At 45.6% G+C, this 22,891-nt stretch overlaps 1 protein-coding gene across 3 annotated transcripts in view; it reads left to right on the top strand.

Annotated features, from left to right (window-relative positions):
* The window catches only part of srcap (Snf2-related CREBBP activator protein), a 36,576-nt gene extending 13,756 nt beyond the window's left edge, over nt 1-22,820 (top strand). For all 3 annotated transcript variants that reach the window (XM_075458276.1, XM_075458274.1, XM_075458275.1), the window contains 19 exons: nt 296-465; nt 4,016-4,345; nt 4,478-4,664; nt 4,767-4,936; nt 5,375-5,526; nt 5,624-5,839; nt 6,032-6,196; nt 8,654-8,776; nt 8,899-9,228; nt 9,535-9,710; nt 10,973-11,286; nt 11,366-11,568; nt 13,321-13,490; nt 13,573-13,769; nt 14,626-14,740; nt 15,093-15,218; nt 15,357-15,533; nt 15,746-15,829; nt 16,922-22,820. In XM_075458276.1, coding sequence (XP_075314391.1) covers nt 296-465; nt 4,016-4,345; nt 4,478-4,664; nt 4,767-4,936; nt 5,375-5,526; nt 5,624-5,839; nt 6,032-6,196; nt 8,654-8,776; nt 8,899-9,228; nt 9,535-9,710; nt 10,973-11,286; nt 11,366-11,568; nt 13,321-13,490; nt 13,573-13,769; nt 14,626-14,740; nt 15,093-15,218; nt 15,357-15,533; nt 15,746-15,829; nt 16,922-21,328 — 7,812 coding nt within the window. In that variant the 3' untranslated portion in view covers nt 21,329-22,820. The remainder of the gene's footprint in view (nt 1-295; nt 466-4,015; nt 4,346-4,477; nt 4,665-4,766; nt 4,937-5,374; nt 5,527-5,623; nt 5,840-6,031; nt 6,197-8,653; nt 8,777-8,898; nt 9,229-9,534; nt 9,711-10,972; nt 11,287-11,365; nt 11,569-13,320; nt 13,491-13,572; nt 13,770-14,625; nt 14,741-15,092; nt 15,219-15,356; nt 15,534-15,745; nt 15,830-16,921) is intronic.
* Nucleotides 22,821-22,891: the final 71 nt, after the last annotated feature.

Below are 22,891 nucleotides of genomic sequence, written 5' to 3'. Positions count from 1 at the left end.
TGCTTTGTCTTTTAATTAGATGTTTTATTGCTGTTTCAATGGCTAACTTAACAACCTGCTAAGGGACAGCGGTTGGAATTTAGCTGTTTAGCAAACACTTATTCATTCCACTTTGGCGTTGGTTAATGTTCGTTGTCACTGTAGAAACAAACAAAGCAGAGAGATACTGCTGATTTCAAACTGAAATGTATCTGACAGGTTATTTTACTGGTGGTTTCCCGAAATGGGAAAGAAGTGGAATAAATCGTCTCTGAAAAATGATAACCACGCTGTGTCTTTTCATCTCTTTTCGTAGGGCTGGACGAAGCCTAATGCTTTCCACGTGTGCATCACCTCTTACAAACTGGTGCTGCAGGATCACCAGGCCTTCAGACGAAAATCTTGGCGATATCTGATCCTCGACGAGGCTCAAAACATCAAGAATTTCAAGTCTCAGCGCTGGCAGAGCCTGCTGAACTTCAACAGGTCTGTAGAGTCTGTCTCTAAATAAGTTGATATTTTATTGGTGATGTTTCAAGCTGCAGCTCCACAAATATTTCAGCTCTGTTTTGACACTGTTTTTGGTGGATTTCCAATTTTAAACACGCCATCCGTGATGTGAAGTTAGCTGGATACATAATGGTCATTTTCAACTAAAAGGGATCATTCCTGTCTTGTGCCTAAGGTTGTCATTTAAGGCTGGATTATGAGACATGCTTTCCTTCTCTTTAGATGAGCTGTCTGTAACCACAGCAGCAGACTTACTTGTTGTACTTTGTCCCTTTGAACACGTTAGTCATCCTATTCTAAGAACAAAGTAGCACGAAGTGTACAATCCAAACAGTTTCTCCTCTAGAAGCTGCTGTCATACTGTAGATTGGCTATTGGTGATATTGTTGATGCGAAGTTTACCCTGGACTGAACGCTAGTTGGGGTGTGTGCTGCTGAAAGATTCCAACATACCCATTGCTGCTCTCTGGTGGCTTTGAAGGAGCCAATATTGTGTCTAAACCTGATGTTGTTAAAATTATGTGGTGTTGGAGCAGTAAAAGTACAGATTGGACATAAATGTGTGGGATCATGTGATCATTCTTCCTAAAACGCAGTAATATTATATCTTGCTTGCCGGAAAATCTGAATGGCTGACATATTCAACCAGCTAGTATTAAGTAGTGTGTTACAAGCTTGTTAAGATAAATCTGTCTGTGTAGTTTCTTCCTGCTCATAGTTCATAGTTGACACTGTAAGCTGTTGCTTGTCACCAAAAGCCTGCATGCATCCAGCTTACATTACATTACATTATTACATTACATTACACTTAGCTGACGCTTTTTATCCAAAGCGACTTACAGCTATTTAGATACAGGGTATTGGTTACAGGCCCTGGAGCAATGTGGGGTTAGGTGCCTTGCTCAAGGGCACTTCAGCCATGAATGGAGGTGTAGGGAGAGGTAATGGCGGGACTTGAACTTGCAACCCTCTGATCTTAAGTCCACCTCCCTAACCACTAGGCCACGGCTGGGGCTGGGACTTTAGCGTGTTAATTTCAATTAATTAACTACACACATATTAGCAAGAGCGTATCACCGCAGCGTATCAAGCCTCAAATATCACCTCAACGCTAAACATGTAGCAGCTAGCGTGGAAGCTAACGGGGGCCCAACACAGCTTAACATCCAAGATTCTATATACTGTGTTTTCATGCATGCTACATTCAGACTTCAAATAGGGATATGTTCTGTGTTTGTTGAAACATTGTTGAAAATGTTAATTTTCTAAAGGATAAAGTATATGCGATTAAAATGCGATTAATTTCGATTAATTAATTTCAAAGCCTGTAGTTAACACGATTAAAAATTTTAATCGTGTCACAGCCCTAATAAAAGTGTCTACCGTGCGATATAGCCCTCTATTGTTTATATCGTTTTTTTTATTTTTATTAGATTACACGTTGTATGAACAGTGAATGAAGGGAGGAATTGGTGCTGAAAAGAAGGAACTGGAATTTCATAGTGTGGTTTTGGTTTGGATTTAAAAAGTCAGACACTGACCAGACAACAGTAAGGCCACATTTACACATAGCCGGGTATTTAGAGAAACGAATATTTCCCCCCCTTCGTTTGCAATAATAACATCGTGCACACAACATCGTTTTAAAAATACTTGTCATTTACATCAACCCGCATAAATGCGCCGTCAAGCGCCATAATAACTATGCCAAACCTATTGGCGGCAGTGTAGGGAAAGGAATAAAGCCATGCAAGCCAATCAAAATCTTCAGAATCGAGGACTTTCCTCATGTGAAGGAGGAGATATCGCGAGCAAATATCACAACAAAACTGAAGGCAATAAGAGGGAAATATAGACAGTCAGTGGATACTGGACGCAGGAGCGGCCAGGGAAGAGTGGTGCTCCTCTATTTTGAACTGTGCGAGCAGGTTTGGGGTGGCAAATGCAATAAGGCCAGAATCGTTTGCACAAACGTAAAAATTAGTAGAACTTTAACATCATCCATGATAATCCTGATCAGTAGCCAAACAAACTGTAAACATAAGGCGCTCGCATGACGTTAAGCATTTTCTGGCGCATAATGTGACGTTTAAGAACCTAAAACGCCGTTTCTCCCAGTTGACACGGCAACACATAACCGGCGTTATCAGAAATCTCCACTTTGGCCGGCGGTTTTAGAAATAATCGTTTTCTGTGATTAAAAACGGGGTTTTGGTGTAAATGAGAGGCCAAACCGCAGGAAAATATCTGCGTCTTCCTATCGTGTAAACAGAGCCTAATTTGCAAAACATGCCGCCAACAAGTCGTTACTTGCGATTCGAACACGTCTAATCTGTTCTATCACTTAAAGACACGAAATAAAGAACAGTACAGAGACGGTGTGAAGATGCGACAAACTACCCCAAAACCATAAACGAAGAAAAAAAACACACCAAACGAGCCTGAACGAATCGTTGACCAAAGGCATCCCCGATGACGAGCAGTCCCGCAGACACCGCCAAATCACAGACGCCATTGCCATTCAAAAATTCAGAAATTGTCATTCATTATATATATTTATATAATTTCAAGAAAAAATACTGTATCGGGATATAAAATTTTGTCCATATCGCACAGCATTAATCCAGCTCTTGATAACATGCTGTCATTCAGTATTGGCCATAGTGTTGTGTGAAAATGAAGTTTTTACTTCCTGGTCTTTGTAATCAAGATGGTTTGTTCTCACCAAAATGGCTGTAATGGGACTAACTTATCATTTGGTTTGAAAACTTACCAGCTGGTGGTAATTTCTCACTACTGCGCAGAGCTGCAGAGGAGGGTGGGTGCATTAGGGGGTGCTTACAGTTTTATTATCTACAGTCTTTCACTTAGGGCTGTTAAGATAATCAAAGCAGATGGAGGATGAATGTGAGCACCTGTGAACGCAGCAGTTGTGATGATACGGTGATATCTCACTGAGATGTGTGGACTGCAATCATGGAAGCTGAGGGTTAAGAGACAGAAAACAAATTAAACTTAGAAACGAAACGGAGAAAATGATTCATCTATCAATTACTTTTGGTTTTGAGAGGAAGAGATTTGATTTTACAAAATGAATGCTTTAGTAAACGCTTGATTGATTCAGTCATACCACTTTAGGCAGGATGGCTTTCAATGAAGCGCTGTTTAAATCTTCTTTATGTCACCTGCTCAGCACCTCCCAGCCGCTTATTTATTACCGGGATGGTGCTATATAGCAGCTAAAGATTGAGAGAAAGCCCAGAGGAGTTGGTAGAGAACAAAACTAAAAGATGAAATATGACTGAACACAAACAAAACTTGAAATGTTTAAATGTTTGCTGGATCTGCCAAATAAACTTCTTAAGGCTTGATTATTCCAAAGCCGAATTTACAGTTTTATTTACAACAAAGGTCTTGAGCAACACATTTTGAATACATTTGGCTAAAAACCTAGCCAGGTGGTTTAAATCGTAATATAAATCCTTGTATATTTATCCAAATGTCTCCTAAAATCTTCCAATCGCAGCCACCGGCGACTGCTGCTGACAGGAACGCCTCTCCAGAACAGCCTGATGGAGCTTTGGTCGCTCATGCACTTCCTCATGCCCCACGTCTTCCAGTCCCACCGCGAGTTCAAGGAGTGGTTTTCCAACCCGCTGACGGGAATGATCGAGGGCAGTCAGGAGTACAACGAAGGCCTGGTTAAGAGGCTCCACAAGGTTCTGAGGCCGTTCCTGCTCAGGAGGATCAAGGCTGACGTTGAGAAGCAGATGCCCAAGAAATACGAGCATGTGGTGCGCTGTCGGCTCTCAAAGAGACAGAGATTCCTCTACGATGACTTCATGGCACAGAGCTCGTACGTTTGTTTTTTTTTTTTGTTTTTTTTGCAGTCATGCTCTTGATTTTACTTCTTTTTTTTTCCCCCCTCAAACATTAAAACTAACCTGTATTCTTCACATCTTTTACTTGGTGTTTCTCTAATTCACAGGACCAGGGAAACTCTGGCCAGCGGCCACTTCATGTCTGTGATTAACATCCTCATGCAGCTCCGCAAAGTGTGCAACCACCCCAATCTGTTTGACCCTCGACCCATCCAGTCACCCTTCATCACGCAGCCCATTATTTTCCATACTGCCTCCTTGGTGCAGGAAGCGCTGGACGTTCCTCCTCTGAAGGTTGGCAGCAAGGGAAACTTTAAAAAAAAAAAGAAAAGCTTTAACTTGGTCGGAATCAATCCTGAGAGGGAGTGACGAGCATTTACTCTTTTTCTTCCTCAGCGCTGCGACGTTTCTATGTTTGATCTTGTTGGTTTGGAGAGTCGTGTTTCCCGTTACCAGGCAGATGTCTTCCTGCCACGTCACAAGGTCAGCTACCAGTTAATCCAAGAGATTGTGGAGTCCCCTGAGCCGCCCCCGAGACCCAGACCAGTCCGAATGAAGGTCAACAGGTACACGCCTTAGCTGCTCAAGATTTTTATGTGAACATATGTAGATATATGTGGTGTTTTGAAGGCAGGGACTTTTCCCAGAGACTAAACTTTTTGGAGGATTCTTTCCTTGCAATTTGACTGTGACTGAACAAATTATTGAGGAGACATTTTCTTCCCAGAAACAGTCCTGGTTGTGAGGCTACACTTTTTTAAGGGTACCTTGTAATCTTGGTACTTTGCCTGGGACTTAGAGTACCCGGTGCTTTTGGTCAAAATGTAGCCGCAGCTTGGTGTCATTTTCTGCCAAGATTGAGAGATGAAACTTTCAGTAAATTTTACGAAAGGAAAACTGGAAAGCTGTTTTGGAAATGTTGGATTAAGGTCGATGATGATGTTTTATTTATTTTTTGATCAAACACTGTGCACTGTTTAATCCTTCACATGTTTCTGTTTTAGGATGTTCCAGCCGCCTCCTAAAGGTGATATTCGTCCGGTTCTGCTGATGAACAAACCGACCTGCTCTGTTCCCCCTGCAGCTCAGAGCCCCAAACCCCCCGCAGCCACTGAGGCCTCCTCAGCTCCCGCACCTGCTCCTGTTGTTCAGCAAGGCATGTAAACTAAAAGCCATATTCTTGACATTTCTTCCTAGTAAATGCAGATTTCTTTATTTTACGCATGTTTCTCCTCGTGCTTTTTTTTTTCCAGTGGTGTGTTCAGTGGCACTAACACCTCCAGCTCGCCCCCCCATGCATCCTACGGCTCAGACTGCAGTGAGGTCCACCGCTCCCAAACCTTTGTTGACTGTTCGGCCTCCCACTGCTCCCTGTGTGGCCGGTATTCCAGCTCATCCAAGTCCAAACCCCAGCAATGTCATGCCTCAGAGGGTTTTACTTAGTCCTGATATGCAAGCAAGACTGCCTTGTGAGTAAATGATTATCTGTCGAGCGTGAATATATGATCCCTGGTGAGGTGTTATCGCCTTAAAACTCTTTTGAAGTGCTTTTGTTGTGGTTGTGCAGTTTTCTGCGCACCTCTGCATCTTGGATAGGCTCTTCTAGTTAACTGGGTGTCATGTTGTTTCTAACGCACGCCTTCCTTGTTTTCCTTACTCAGCCGGCGAGGTGGTGAGCATAGCCCAGCTGGCCTCCTTGGCAGGCCGACCTGTGTCGTCATGTCAGGGCAGTAAACCCGTCACCTTCCAGCTCCAAGGCAACAAGCTGACTCTGTCTGGAGCCCAACCTCACCAAGTCTCAGGAGCTGCCTCACGCCCAGTTCAAGGTTGGCGTTAACAAATAACTGGCCTTTATTTCCGGTCTGAAACTTTTTTTTCCTGTGATTCTACAATTGATTAGTTGGATATTCCTGAATTCAGTTGCGGCGTTTATGCTCGATGACTAAAGGTGTGAATCTTTGCTGATTAGATTAATTTAAAAATCTATTTTATTTTTTTAAACTCTAACCACACGTTTTCATGAATTAAAAACTTTATTTCACAAACTAGTCAGTCACTGAAGTTCCTCAAAATGTCTATAATAATACTCAACAAGCTGTTGTGTGGTTCAAGGTATTCACAGAGCTGTCAAGCTGTCGAGGAAAAAGTCCTGGCTTTTCTTTTACTGATAATGAGGAAGAGGCGGACAGCAGCGAAGAGGGTGTCAGCTCATAATATCCTTAGAGTTTGGGTTCATTCAGGGACCAAAATTTGTACACTGACTGGTTCCAGGTCTATATCAGGCTAAGTAGGAAGTCTGGGTCTGTGCCAGCTCGTCCCAGTACAGATCCCGCATCACATGATGTCACATAGACACGAATGTGTTTGGAAGTAGAGCGCAGACCCACCACATCCTATGGCAGCAGAAGATGTGTAACGATGTTTTTGAGTTGTGAAAGATTATTCTTACATGTCGCCGTTTCTAATTGTTTATCGCAGCTGGTTTTTTTTTTTTTTTTTTTTTTTTTTTTTTTTTTTTTTTTTTTGTAAAGTGGCCTGTCCAGCAAAAGATAAAGATTAAGATATACCTGCTTATCTGGGTGCTACAAGCTTTTATCACAAAGTCCTATAACTGGGCTTTAGTTTTCCCAAAAGATACAGTTATAGCTGTGATTATAAGGAGATGATAGCCGCTTTCGGACAGACCGTTCTAAGAAAGTAGTTATCAGAACTACCCTCCTCGAATTTCGTTCTGATAACTATCCTTCCCCAGCGGAACTGTTTCAGTCTGCATTCGCACATGAGTCGGGACCTGATAGGGACTGATGCGCCGCGCGCAGCCGTCTGCTTCAGTGACGTGTTAGCCGTTAGCCGTTAGCGCTACATTCAAACACAAAACAAAACGCTAAAAGTAATGAGAGTAGAAAAAACCACCACCAAGAAGCTAATATGGAGAGCGGGGAGGCCACTGTGTTTATGGTCTGCATGATGGTGATATTAATCATGGACAATCACATCAGGCGTCTAATATCGAGGCTGGAAAAGCTCACAGAGAGAGTCAGGAGATACTTTTTCATTTCATGAAGGAAGAAAGGAGAGCAGCACTGCAGACAAATGAGACCAGTGTAAGTTTAACTTATTAAACAGGCGCCTGTTCTGTCTGTATTGTATGAGTAAACATTTCAGCCGTGATAGCATGACATGGGGCGCAGCTACCAACCACCAAACACCTCTGTCAGATTAGTTCTATAAGAACTATGAAAAGACCCGACCTCGGAGAAGGAGCTAAATAGTTATAGGAACTAAGGGAGAAAGCCCCGAGTTCCTGTATGTCCGAACACGGGAGAAAACGGCCCCGCGGATTAAAAGGTTATTAGAACTGCCAAAGGTTCCTACAGTCCGAAAGCGGCTAATATCACAAACGTGGTTCCAAGGTCTTAAACAGCTGGTGAAATCCAGAGTTCTCTGTGACTAAATGTCTACAGATCCTTAGCTTTGAGGGGCACAAAGTTGTTCATTGAAGTTTCAGATGTTTGGTCAAGGTGAAAACTTCTGTTTTGGTTCCTCATATAAATTATTTGACCAACATTTCAGTGTTTTTGGGCACATTTTTTAATGGTGTATACATTTTATCTCGTAAATACTTTTTCTTTGAGCATTTAACCCTGACTTAATGTGGCTACCTCTGGTGTTTTTACAGTAGTTGAAGGATTGTGGCTGGAAAATGACTGATTCTTCATTGTTTGCTGTATTTTTGTTCACTGCAAACTCTTGATTATCTTCTGTAGTTGCATCGATTTTTATATAAAAAAGATAAATAAATTTAAAATTAAAAAAAAAAAAAAAAAAGGGGGTTTCGACCCCGTCCCGATCTATTTAGAATTAAATCTTTTAAGGACGTATGAGCACTTGTTTCCAGTAACGTATTCCACAGAACATCTCTGGGAAAATATCTTAACTATGTAGTTCAAATTAAGTGATGATTTGCCATTTGAATAGTCTTTGTCTTGATTTGTAAGTGAAGAAAAACACTAGATGTAATCTGAACTAAAACCAGTCTGAGAATTTAGATGCAGCTGTAAAACATTGTAATTTTTCACAGTCACGCTGACAGATTTGCAGAAAATAAATGCTGTGAAATTATTTAAATACTCAATCGGAAGGCACAGTGATTCGGGCTGTATGACACAAACACAAAGGTTCTGATTTATCAGGTTGGTCGTAGTCTTTGTGACTTGTTTTCTGTGTTCATGTGGGAACTGGAGAGTCTGGGTAAAGCATCTGAACTCCTCGTGTCTCTGCAGGTAATGTGATGCACCTCGTGTCCAGCGGGATGCAGCATCACCTCATCAGCCAGCCCGCCCAACTGACAGTCCAGACAACAACCAACCCTGCGAACCGGCTGCCACACAATGCCTCCCCTCAAGGTACTTAACCCTTCCTACCATCTCATTCACCTGGAGCCGTCTCCCTGCAGAACACTTATTTTAGAAGTACTTATTGTTGTTCAAAGCCTTGGAGACTAGTGTTCCTGTTTACTTATTTTCAGTGCCCTCCACCATGGTGAGCAGCCCTGGAGTTGTGAAGATTGTTGTGCGTCAGACAGCAGGCAAGGAGGGTGGGCCTGTGCCCACACTGGCTGTGGCCCCTTCCCCTCGTGTTTTTCCTCAGGCAGCCCCTTCCCTGCACCCGCAAACCAACACCACTCCTGTCAGGAACACTGCTCCACTGCAAATTGCCCCACGCACCCCTGGTCCTGCTACTGCCCACTACACCATAGCTCCTCCCAGACACCCTGGCTCCACCCCGAACCAGCCCCAACCCCTTCGTCCTGTTCTCAAAGTAGTGCAGCAGCCTCCATCCAGCACAGAGCAGCCAGGTGAGAGCTGTTTTTCTCTCTGAGCTCTAAGTTCACAGCGCTGTAAGGCTTGACGAGCAGAAGCGGGTCAAATCATTTTATTTCCAACGTTTTAAATCTTTGTTGTGACTCTCTTGACACAAAAAAAAAGCCAGTTTTATACTTTTCATGTCGTAATTCACCTAAAAAAACAAAAACAACTATTTCATGTTTGTTTTACACAAAAAGCTAAATTATTCAGCTAGAATTTCTTCAGACTCCATGGTCGTTTGTACCACGGACTGGATTTATTTACAACGGGCACGTTGCATGCCATGTTCTCCTCAGCTCCAGCCCAGGCCACCACGTCGTCAGCTGTGTCCAAGCCCCCAGCAGCACCACGGGACAGCAGCAGCAGCAGTCAAACTCCAGTTACCACAAAGTCAAAGTCCACCATGCGCCCAAAGACCAACCCTCCTCCCAGGAGGATGCCCCGCCCACCTCCCCGCTCTCCTTTCCACATGGTAAGCAACTGATTCTTTTGATAATAAGCCAAAATATGTATGGTTAGTCCCTCGTAGTAATATTGTTTGTAGATTCTTTTAAATGTAGAAATTTCCAGTTACACTGAATCTGAAGCCTCTGCTTTACAGATCTTAATGACTTGCAGTGTAATTTATTTTTTAAAACAACTATTTATGTTTTAAATTGCCAGTACAGCAGTGTTTATTGGCCAGTTTGAGCTGAAAAGAGTCTTTGCAGATAAAACTACCAGCTGGTGAAAGTGTGCTTGTTTTTGTCAGACTAGAACCAAACATCGACATGGTGCAAGTTAAGAGTTGGTTTAAATTTAGAACCCCCTAAGAGCCGGTTTGCCTTCCCAACGCAGGGCCACATCATTACATCACTGTAAACATCTGTTTTAATACTGGTTTTATATCATTGAAACCTCCCCGAGTATATTCTGAAGTTGTGTCGAGGACCACAGTGCTGAGTTTTACAGTGTTGCTGTTGCTCTTCTACACAAATATAAGTGTAGATACACATTTAAAGCTGGCCATACACTATGGGATTGTAGACAGTTTTCCAGTGAATGACGACGGGAAGAATATCACGAGAGTTGTGGCGGGCTCCCGTGATCTCTGCCGTTTGGTATAAGGTGGTGATAAAGCTCAATCCAGGCTGTTTTAAGGCGGTTTTTCTCACATCTTAAAGTTACGACAATATCAAACTTGTTTAATGTTATCTCAAATTTTTAATTTTGTGTTTGGAAGTTGACACTTCCAAAGGGCAAAAAGGGGAAGCTGTGGCTGACAGTGACCATGGCGTACAGTTAAATTGGACCGAACAAAAGCAGGAGGAACTAACTGCACTATGGCAACAATGCTATCGTCTCTGTGGGAAGAAACTGCTACAGGACTGAATTTACTGGACACGTGTCCACATTTTTCTTTATTACTTAAAAATGCAGCTGTGGCTTAAAGCTGCTTATCGGCTGGCTTCATTTAGAGTTTCCACCAGGTGCATGATGGGAAATAATCTCATTAAAAATGTAGTTGTGGTCTTGCAATTATTGACCCTAAAGACGTTGTTTTTTTTTTTTTAGAAGCTTTTCAAAGTTTCAAACGGTGGTGTTGTCACAGCTTGTCTTCGCTGCCTTCGAGTGGCCAAAAGACTAGTGCAGGTTTACGATCATTCATCCCATCAGAAAGCCGGTTCTGGTTCAGGAAGCAGGCTCGGTGTTCCAGCTCCTCACCTGTTTGCTTCCGTCTCTCTGCATTCACAGTCGTGGCTGGCTGACAGCCTGAGGAACCAGCGCAAAAGCAGACTGGACTTCATCATCCGCGTCAACGAGCACCGCTGCGGGGCAAAGCCTGTGTACGGCCGGGAAGTTCTGGACTTTCTGACTTTTCTCCCCGGACCTCGTCCATCCCCTGCGGCTCTGAGCTCCGGGGGGGAGTGGGGCCGTTCGGGCCACGGCAGCTGTTTGTTCGCCCAGCAGCAGAACAAGCATGACCACTGGTTTCGGAGTCGTGCTTTAACAGAAGCCATCCACAGCGTTGAAGACCGGCTGGAGCTCCTCTGTGATATTATAGACAGGTAGATAACCGACCACTGTGTTTTACTTATTCCTGACGCACAAGATCTGTCTCTCACTCGTGTTTTTTGTGTTGTTTAGGTTTACATTTGGGATTCCTCCTGTGGAGGCTCCTCTGATCTCCATGCACTGCTGCCATCCTCCCCCATCTCTGAGCCACAAGCAGGCCGTCTTCTCCACTACGCTTTCAAACCAAGTCGTTCCGCTCACTCGCAGCCTCCACCGCATCCAGTGTAACATGAGGACTCAGTTCCCCGACCTGAGGCTCATACAGTATGATTGTGGTGAGTCGTCAAGATGTTTTTTTTTTTTTACTCACTTTGAACTAAAGAAGCAGTAAAACGGAGCATTAGATCTTTGATGTTCTTTAACTGCTTAGCACACACTTTTTTGACAGGAAATCCCAGAGAACAAACTCCATCCTTGTTTCTTTTCTGCACCTGGTAATCAACAAGGTGGAACTCACATTTAAACTGTGATTTTTGTCCATCAGTTTCTAAGAAAACAATAAAATTAGGTTAGACTTGTAGGTTTTTTTTTTTTTCTCTTTGTCACATCACGTTGGATAGTTAATGCATGATAATCAAATTTTATGCTGTAGACGAGACGTTTTACTTCAGGGTCGGGCCCGTAAAACTCACTGTGATTGCAAATGTGATTGCAGATGTTTGTTTATGAGCTTGTTAAAAGGGGAAAAAAAATCAACTGGTTCTGATTATTTTTGCTTTTAACACATTGACTCCCAAGTCACGTAAAACTACGTTTTTACTGCCCATGCGTTGGCTCCCACATGGTAAAAATACGTTTTTACGTTTTTTTTATGGATTCTGAATCTATACATTCTAATGCACATTCTGTGTGATTTTTGTAATTATGTGATGAACAGAACTGACATAGATGGCAGTCAAAAACTGGTGTCATCATCTGGACATTTTGATCATTACGCCAATGGCTTTGCGTCAACTCAAGAACAATTTTGATAACGCTGCATTGATTGTTGTGCATTTCCACATTTTGTCCAATCGCACGTGTCGGTTTCCAGAGGGTGACGGTAAAGTAACATAAACAAACAACAAGAACGAGAAGAAGACACGCGACAAGTCTAAGGAGGCGGTCTTATGAACAGGTTAGCTTTGCAACATGCGACACGACGCAAATCCTCTGACCCGGATATGTAAGTATATAAAGTGCGACAGGCTGAAAGAGCGCACGTTTCACAAAAGCCCCGATATCTCAAGTTTGTTGTTGATTTTGGTGGATACCCGCCTTGGTTTAGCTAAGGATAGCTCGCTAATGGCGGCACCTAGAGACACGCAGTTTTGACCCACAAAGAGGTTAAAGTCTCAGCTTTCAAACGAGCCATAACATGTTTCAGTGGCCCTATCACATAATATGCTGTGACTGTACAAAAAATGGTTTAGAACGCTGGGATTCTACGACATAATTCTGTAAAAACCGCCGGTATTCAAAGTGTTAACACAGGAAACGCCAGGTTAAAGGAAATAAAAAAAATAAATTAAAAAAAAGCAATTTTCAGTCATTGGAAGCTCAGTTATATTCCTATTAGCACACAATTCAAGCTATGCTGTAGAGATGAATTAAATGTAGTGAAAAGGATTGTGAAGGAGTGAGATGACTAAATAAGTAGATGAGCTTTGACGTCAGTCCTACAGGTTAAGCTGTAAGCAGGTTAAAATGCCTTCAGATTTCTTTTGTTTTACCTCCTCCAATGAGATGTATGTTTAGTACAGTTTGTCAGCAGGTTTACTCAGCAACTTCTGGACTACTTTTTGTGTAAATTCAGATTTTGACTGAATATTGTGAGTCTGATGGATTGTTTGACCTCGATTTGATGTGGACGACCTGAAATGCAGCAATTGGTGCACCGATTTATTTACGGCGTAATGGGTGCATTGATGTACCGTAATTCCAGATCTGGATCCAGGATTTTTTAATTAAGCTTTCAAAGTCTGAAACTGTTGTTGAGTAAACTCCACTTTATTAATAATACCTGTGTGTGTGTTATCTGTGTGCAGGTAAGCTTCAGACTCTCCACACTTTGCTGCGGAAGCTGAAGTCAGGAGGCCACAGGGTGCTGATCTTCACTCAGATGACGCGCATGTTGGACGTGCTGGAGCAGTTCCTCAATTACCACGGGCACATCTACCTGCGTCTGGACGGCAGCACCCGCGTGGAGCAGAGACAGGTTAGCACTCATGATTGTAAATTTAAATGCTCAAGTGTGTCGTTTCTGATTTTTATTCACCGGGCACCATTTTTTCCTTCAGTCCCTCATGGAGCGCTTCAACGCAGATCGACGCATCTTCTGCTTCATTTTGTCAACTCGCAGCGGAGGTGTCGGGGTGAATCTGACCGGCGCTGACACCGTCGTATTCTACGACAGCGACTGGAATCCCACCATGGACGCCCAGGCGCAAGACCGCTGCCACCGAATCGGTCAGACCCGAGACGTCCACATCTACAGGTGACTAAATGTCGTCCAACTGAACATCTATTCATACCATCATCTTTTGTTTAGGGCTGAAACGATTCCTCCAGTAACGAATGACTCCATTACAAAGAAGCTTCTTTGCTTGGTTTTTATTCCCACACACCGTTATTCTGCTCAGTGGTCGCCCTGTTTCACACGGACAGTTATTACTGTTCCAGAGAAAACAACGAGGAGCAAAATCAGAGAACATGTTAAAGTTTGGGACCGTTTAAAGGAAAAGAAGGGAGAAAACATTGTTCAGTGTTAGTTAGCTCACCACGATACTACAACGTCAATGCTCCGGAAAGCAGCAAGTTCACACATCGAGTCCACTGAGCGGAACAAACAGGAGGGAACATTTCACATCAGCATTTTAATGGGAATTAGTGGGCTTGTTAGCTGAGATCAGAATATAAGCCACGGCTTTGGCTGGACGGTGTATTTTTTATAATAAAAAGCAACGTGTTCATTGTGTTGGAATGCCTAAAAAGTCATATTATCCTTAATCTGCCCATCAGAGCAGCTTCAGCCTGTAAGCTGTTAATGTGAACTAATATTTTCAGTCACAAAAAGCTAATTTAATCCGACCATGATGTATCTGTAAAATTCTGTCTGATAACAGACAATAAAAAAGGAAATGAGAGACTTGCAGAGATGGTAGGAGAGACGCAAACAGATGTTAACACAAGTAACATAAATAAAAGTGAGTTTTTCTGGCCATATCTCCCAGCTTTAATTGTGACTAAAACCAGTTTATGATGACAGTTTTTCCGTGTAAAATAATTATTATTATCGCAGTATTTCTTATTGGATCAATAAATAATCGTTTTTCGTTTCTTTTCTTTCTCAGGTTGATCAGTGAGCGCACGGTGGAGGAGAACATTTTAAAGAAGGCCAACCAGAAGAGGATGCTGGGAGACATGGCAATTGAGGGAGGCAACTTCACAACTGCCTTCTTCAAACAGGTAAACATAAATACTTTGTGAATTGAATGTACTTCAGTTCAGTTTATTGGCCTCTTTATGACAGCCTGGTTGGGTTTGTGTGGCTGCCTTCTGTTTATTTTGCCCCTTTATCACTTGATGATGAATCATAAACACACAAACACGTGGGTCAGTTGTGTAAAAGTGATGATTATGCATCTCAGTAAACAAGCTAAGTGTTTTACATCAAATGTTTGCGTCTTTATTGAATCTTGATAATGATGCAGCGTGTTGTGGGGATCGTGTTGAGCAGTTTTTGTGGGAACTCACAAAACCCACAAAACCATTTTGCCTGAGTTCAACATTTCTGATGGTTCGTTCGTTCGTTCCTCAGCAAACCATCCGAGAGCTGTTTGATGTTAACGAAGGGGAGAAGAGGGAGGTGGCGGTGGAGCTGTCGGTTCCCCAAGTTGAGGAGGAGGAGGGCGTCAACAAACAGTGCACCACCATCCTGGAGCAGGTAAGATACTTCTGTTGAGCTCACGTCGATATTTATCACCTCCCCCTTTTAGTTATCATAAAAAAACTCATCTCATATAAAGATAATAGCAGTGGTGTTTGATAACGGCTTTATTTCATCCTGATCTGATTCCTTCAGGCGCTGTGCCGTGCCGAGGATGAGGAGGACATAGTGGCAGCCTCTCAGGCCAAAGCAGAGCAGGTGGCCGAACTGGCAGAGTTCAACGAGAATATACCGCTGGATGATGGAGGGGAACAGGAGGAAGTGGAGGAGCTGTCCAAAGCAGAGCAGGAAATCGCTGCTCTGGTGGAGCAGGTGGAGGATATTTATTTACTGATCAATAAGAAATCATGGCTGAAACATGTATTCATCTGGATTATATAATAAAAAATATGCAGTGTTTGTCATTTCTGTGGAAGGAAACATTGTGACGGGATGGTTTTAGCCACCAGTAACTGAAACGCTGAGCGTCTTGTTCTGAAATCTAGTTTTTCTGCTCACTTATCACTTCCTCTGCTCACCCTCAGCTCACTCCCATTGAACGCTACGCCATGAACTTCCTGGAGGCGTCATTAGAAGACGTGTGCAAAGAGGAGCTGAAGCAGGCCGAGGTAAGTCCTCATCCTTCACCTTATTTATTTTAAATGAAATGCTCAGTGTTCCCACAATGTCGTGAGTTGGACGTCTTAGATTCTGAAAATTGAGGGTTTTTAATGGCGTTTGGCATGTTTACCTCTTTTTATTTGGCCAAAAACATGGAGAACAGTGTTATGTTCCTCTGTGGGCAGATGTTTTTCCTTGTTGCTCATGGTTTCAGAATTGCTGCTCGAATGAAATGTGCGTGTAACGTGTGGGTTTAGTGTTCTGTGACGTCAATAAGCTGGATTAAGTAGAGCTACAATCTTCTAGCAGAGGCTCAGCTGGGGACAATTCGTTTATGTGAAGCATGTTTGCTCTTAATAATGGTTAAATGTACAATTTTACCATCATTTCAAATAACCTGAGAGCTGGGTTTTTTTTGCTAAATATGCAGGTGTTTGTTCTCAGATGCCAAACGTTTCTGTGTCCATCAGGATTCACTGAAACCCACAAATTTGTAACCACATGGACTGGGCCTCTGAGTCCGTGTCGAGTCTTAAGAAGAACGAGGGGCAAATTAAAATCATGGATACCTGTTTTGAGGAGAATTGCAAGTTAACCATAGAAATGCTATGTTCTGTAGGCTGATTATGTGGCCATGCATGGGGCGCTTCGGTGTAGTTGTGGACCACGTGCGTGTCTGCAGTGTCGGTGTGCAGAAGCGGGAAACCCTATCCCCATACAGAGCTAGAAGAGAGACATAAGTTTTCTAACTTGTATAACATGTACATTCTTTTCAAAAAGGGTTTGATGAGGCATAGTCTGCACTTGGTGGTCAATCACGGGCAGAAAAAGCTGTTTAAGTTGTGCAAATGTTTAAAAATCACATTAAACATGCCTGTGATGAACGTAGTGTAGAGGTAACGGTAGCAAATAAATAAACTACTTCTCATCTAAGAGCCCTTATCCCTCTCTCTATGTTAATCTTAATATTTTGATGTTTATTAAACTTGAATTTTTTTGACTGGTAGAAACTCCTTTATACCCTTGCAGAGATATTACATTTGTTCGTGTGATCCTCTTAAGCATTAACTTTAAAACCTGTGGTGCTTTTGTGTGTTTAGGAGCAGGTGGAGGCTGCAAGGAAAGGCCTGGACCAGGCCAAAGAGGAGGGTCTCATGCTCCACCCTTCATCCGATGAAGACGACGATGACTTTCTGTCAACACCAGCTTCTTCTGAACCTGCTCAGCCAGCTCCAGCCCGTCGTGGACGTAAACCCAAAGACAAGACCCTCACCTCCACAAGGACCAGTGGGCGTCTCCGTGGAGCTTCGCCCGAAACTGAGCCTGAGCTTACGACCCCAAAAGAAGTGCCTGAAAGAATTCGCTGTGGTCCGAGAGGGCGAGGAGCAGCCAAAGATGCCGGTTCTGCGTCTGCCACCCCGTCCCGCACAGATCATCACAAAGCCGCCTCATCAGCCAGGCTTCAAGATTCCTCCAAGTCATCAAAAGCGTCATCTCCCGCCAGAGATCACCAGACCACGAAAGCCAGGCCTCAACTGAACCGCTCCCATCCCAGTCCAGTGCCTTCCCCTCCTACAAGCTCTCCCCCTGGAGGGAAGCCGTGTGTTGAGGAGACAGACGGCAGGAGCTCCAAAGCAGACAGAGAGGAGAAGGAGGGGGAGAATGAGAGAGGAATGTCTGAGTCATTTCCGGACTCGAGCTGTCCTGCCGATCATTTGACTAAAGAGGATGACGGTAAAGACCACAGCGCCATGTCTCCTCCCTGTACCAGCTCCAGATCACCCCGGAAGCGCCAGTCGGCAGACGGCGAGGTGCTGCGGGGCCTTGTTGACGATTCCCCGTCAGCCAAAGTTTTGAGGAAGCTTCCAGGGAGGCTGGTAACGGTGGTGGAGGAAAAAGAGCCCCGAAGAAGGAGGCGGCGAGGAAGTGGAACAGGAGGTGGAGGTTCCTCAGAAGAAGCGACCGCGGAAGAGAACACCGCCGGATTTGTTGATGAGCCAAACAAAGATAACGCACCACAAAGCCCTGATGGAAAGTCTAAAGCGGCTGTTTACAAATCCCCTCAGGACCAAGACTCCACCCCAAGTTCATTTGTGCAGCCACAGCCTGTCCGAAGCTACCCTCCGTATTCCCCACCCCACCTTTCTCCTGACATGCCGGTGCTAAGAAACCTTCCTGTGCGCCGCAGGCTGGAAACTGAATCCCGTATGGCTGCTCAGCTGGGAGAGCAGCAGGGCAGAGGAAGAGGAGCCAACCAATCCAAGAAAACTGATACGCCACCAGGCAAAGACGCCACCACACCTCCTACAGAGTCCGGTGTAAATTCTCTCGTTATACCTTTGAAAAGAAAGAGGGGCCGGCCCCCTAAGACTCCCCCTGCAGTAACTGAACCTGACAACAGAGTGACCCCTTCATCACATCCCATCTCGCCAGGTGAGGATGGGAACCCGCCTCTGTCCCCAAAACGTAAGAGGGGTCGACCCCGCAAAGACTCCACGACCACGCCAGACACTGTTAGTGAAGCACAGAACTCTGAAGCAGCTAAAACGGATCCCAGAGTCCCATCAGAGGCTCGTTCTGCTGCTGTTTCAGACACAAGTCGGTCCACCAAAACTGAGGAAACGGAGGCCGAGGTCTCAGGCCCTGCGCCCAATTCAGCTCAAACCTCTGAAGCAAAGGCGGATCAAGTCTGGGTGTCCTCGCCGCTTCCTGTGGCTGCTTCCTCATCAACACCCAGCGGGGTCATTAGTTCAGCTCCAAGTCTAGACCCGGCATCCACCCAGTGTGGATCTCCTGCATCCTCCGTCAGAACGTCCACGTGTGCCACCATCCCCATCACTGCTGCAGCTCCAGCTGCCTCATCAGCTCCTCCATCTGTGGTTTCCACAGCTTCCCCAACTCCCGCAGAGCCAAACTCCTCTTCTGTTTCTGTAACTGTGAAGTCACCACAACCAGACTCACAACCAGCCAAAACCATCACAGATGCCACACCAGACGCTCGCCTTCCACCCACAGCATCATCTGCCGCAGTAATCACAACAGCTACTCCAACGGCATCAAGAGCAGAAAGTGTTGCCACTGCAGAGGAAACACTTGCTACACCTGAAACTGCTGCACCCGCTGTAACCTCCACCCCGCCGGCAGTCTGTGAGGTTTCTGTGACTTTACCGAGCCCGACCGCAACCTCACAAAAACTCGCATCAACAACTCAAGCTATCCCATCAAACGCGTCTACAGTGAAAACGGCACAGGCAAGTACGATAAAGTCGAGCCCAACCACATCTGACAAAGCTTCTGCAACACCACCAGGAACAACACCACCAGGAACAACACCACCTGCTGAAAGTACGACTTCACCAGGAGAAGCAACGGGTGGTGTGACGACTACTACAGTCCCAATCGCACTGCCACCAACAGAAGAAGCCCAGGTTACATCTGAGCCTGGACAGTCCTCAGAAACCTCTGCTGCTCCGCCCGCTGCAGCCTGCACACCACCCCCACCTGCTACTACTGTCAGTGTCACACCTGTGGAGGCAGAAACATCAACACGCCCAACAGATGAAGTCAAACTCACAACTTCTATTTCTGCTCCTCCTACAACCACAGAAAAGACTGAGGCATCAGGAACAGCTCCCATCATGACTACATCATCCCCAGAAAAGTCCCTCACAGTGGCTGCCACAAACACTACAACCACCCAGCTGCCCCCCTCCACCCAGCTGCCCCCCTCCACAGCCCCCTCTGTTTCTGCAGCCGTCGCACCCAAAGCGGTTCCTCCAGGGTCGAACACGCAAACTGCTGCAGTCGTGTCCCCTCATCAACAAAACTCACCATCAGGTGTTCCAAAAGAGACGTCCGCAGCGGCTCAAACGGAGTCACGACCACAGACGGCGACGCCTGCACCATCTGGTGACTCACCCGAGAAGAAATCTTCTAAAAGTGACTCGGACACGGTGACGGAAATGGAAGGAGACGCTGTGGAGGCGGAAGGTGAAGCCAGCCGGGAAGAGGAAGACAAAAAGCAGAACATCTGTAAGTCAGAAAAGAAAAGAAGAAGGGTGGAGAGTTCCTCTGAGACGAAAGATTTTGAGTCTGGAAAGGACAAAGGTGGAGAAACAAAAACCACTCAGAAGGAAGAGCCGACGCGACAGGCAGCAGAGGAAGCTACTGAAGATCAGAAACCTGCCAGCCAGAAAAGATCTCTGAGTCGGCAGAGCAGTCAGGAGTCAGTGCGCTCCTCTTCGCCTTCGTCTGGGTGCTCCACGTCAACCCTAACACGCCACGCTCACCATAAAAGAACTTACGAGAACAGACATCCGGCCAAGAAGAAGCGAGCGGATGTCACCTCTGAAGGAGGAGCGGAGGAGAAAAACGACGAGGACGAGGAGCCCACCGCGGCTGCCTCTCGACGGAGGCGTTCCAGATCCTCCTCTTCCTCCTCCTCCGACTCTGACAGCAGCGAGAGCAGGAAGCGGCTGACGCGCTCCGCCAAGCGCAGGCTGCAAGATCAGGAGAAGGAAAAGGGCAACAAGGAAAAGAGTGGAGCCAAACCGGCATGCAGCTCTGACCGAAATGCTTCAAACAACGCCAACACATCCACGGGCTGCGATTCGGGCAGCGATACATCGTCTGTCAGGCTCAGAAGGAAGTCTGTGGGATCTCAGCCTTCGCAGGACGGGAAAGCTCAGACAAACAGTGCGCCCTCGTTACCTCCCGAGCCTGAAGTTCTGGGTAAAAGGTGCTCGGCTCTGAATGCAGCGGCTAAGCTTCTAGCAATGAAAGGCAGGGTGGACACTCCCGGCCACACAACCCGGAAAGACTCGGGCAGCAGGGCTGCGGGGACTTCCACCTCCTCTGACAAGAACCAAAAGCCTAAAAGTGCACCCCCCACTCCCCAAAGTAACTCTGTGAGCCTTTCCAATAATAAAAACACTGGCAGCAAACCTTCAACACCGAACCAGATGAGCCGCTCTGCGCCCCGCTCCACCAGACAGTGCCCCGGCGCTCTGGTTCCACCGCTGGCAGTGGAGTACAAGAGGTCCAAACTGGAGGAGAGAGACTGTAAGAAAGCGTCAAGAGGAAAGGAAAGAGAAGGAGAGTCGCAGTCTTCGTTGCGGGGCCACAGCGCCTGCAGCAGCATGAGCAGCGACGGCGAGGGCGACTGCGGCGGCCGCAGCAGCAGAAGTCGCAGCAGCAGCAACAGCAGCCAGCGCACCCACAGCATCAGCTCCCAGAACACGGAGTGCAGAGGCTCCCGCGCCACCTCCTCCGGGAGCGAGCGCGACAGGGACCGCAGCACCGATCGGCTGAGGGGGAAGCAGGGCCAGCGCAGGGGGAGCAAGGACAGCAGGGTGTCTCAGACGCTCACGCAGGAGGTGACCAGCAGCTCGGGAACCGAGGGCACGCCGGACCGGGTGCTGCGGAGCGTGGCGGCACTGGCGGCGGTGCAGGCGCGCTCACCGGCCGCGAGCACCCGCTCCTCGAATCAACAACGCAACAGGACATGATCGCAGAGCTGAAGGGTTAGAAAAAACATAAAAAAAACCAGAAGTGAGCGTTAAAGGGCACGATACGAGAGCATGTCATGACCTCCGAGGTTGCTGCATAGTCTGCACTCTGAGGAAAGCTCGAGGCGAGAGCACGGCACAAGCCAGGGACCTCCCTCTGCCTTTCTACACGGAGCTGGTCCCCTCACCGGCTCGGCTTCTGACTGTTGGGGGAAGGCTCAGGGATCCTGGACTTGGACTGACAGTAAAAACGTGGCGCCATCATAGTGCGTCTGTATACAGGCGGGAGAGGTTCAGCGGATGAATCCACTGGGCCTCAAAGGGTGGGATTGGGAGGGGAGGGGGGGGGGCAAAGGTGCAAGATGTAACACAGGCAAGTTCACATTATGTACTGTAACCATTAAAGACTGGAACACTCTGTAATGAGATGGGACTTTACTGCTCCCTCGGTTGGAGTTACACATACAAGTCATTTGTGTGACCAGTTATATTGTAAGTTGGAGGTTTTAGAAAGTTTGGTTTTGATTCGTCAGCTGTCATGACTATTATTTCTTTGTAGTCAGTTGATAAGTTATGCATATTTTGTTATTTCTGCCAGGGTATCGGGAAGAGAACAGGTCCGTCGGTGTGGCCGCGTAATGCTGGAGCTCGTCTTTGCTTTGGGCCCCGTTTTCCCACCTCATTTCTCTTCATTGGATTCATTTAAAATCCAGCCTCACATTTCTCATTTGCACATTTGAAAGGAAAAAAAAAACTACAAAAAAAATGTGGCCCTCAGCTTTTTGAGTACATTGTGGTGTAGTGATACGTTCGTACGTCGATTCCAGTCAATTAATTGGTCCCTGGTACCTCGCAATGTATCGCTAGAGTTTGAAAATGTATTAACTGAACTCGAGAATCGTCTCCGAGGCGTCTGCATCTATTTCTCGATTCCCCCCCCCCCCCCCCCCCCCAGACGTGTCATGCATTTATATCGAAAGAGCAAGTAAATGTTAGTGAAGTAAGAGTGCCTCTTTGGCCAAACGGTTTTCAACCTCTAAATGCCTTGTGAAGCACCTGAAGCAGGGGTGTTGAGCTTCTTATTTAATAGAAAAACATAACGAAAGCCAAACAAAATATCCTCCTCCTCCTCCTGCGAAACATTAAAGAAAACACCCCCCCTCCCACCCACGTGCGTCAGTGCTACCAAATTGTTTTATTTTTCACCAGACTTTTCGTCAACCATCACTTCATTGCTCTTGGTTTGTGTAAAATAAATAAATACTTGGACAAAATATGTGAATAAACTTTCCAGATGACTGTAAATTGTCGATTTAATTTTGAGCAAAAGGGACATTTGGCGGGGGATGGGTAGTTCCTGGTGGTGGTCTTATAACTTCTTTTTTTATTTGATTTCTTTTTATTTGTTGCATTCCTTTGATCCCTTGTAATTCCACGTTGTTTTACTTGAAAATGAAGACAATTACAGTTGAATAAAAAGACCAAAAAATTAGTTGGTATTCTTTTTATTTGTGTCGACGTGTTTGTGGGATGAGATAGTTTTTATCTGTGCATAAAGGCCGG

The sequence above is a fragment of the Odontesthes bonariensis genome, chromosome 23 (assembly GCF_027942865.1).
Source record: "Odontesthes bonariensis isolate fOdoBon6 chromosome 23, fOdoBon6.hap1, whole genome shotgun sequence".
In the NCBI taxonomy this organism is placed as follows: Eukaryota; Metazoa; Chordata; class Actinopteri; order Atheriniformes; family Atherinopsidae; genus Odontesthes; species Odontesthes bonariensis.
The sequence above is the reverse complement of the archived record's forward strand: the minus strand, read 5'-3'. Positions and strand labels throughout refer to the sequence as shown.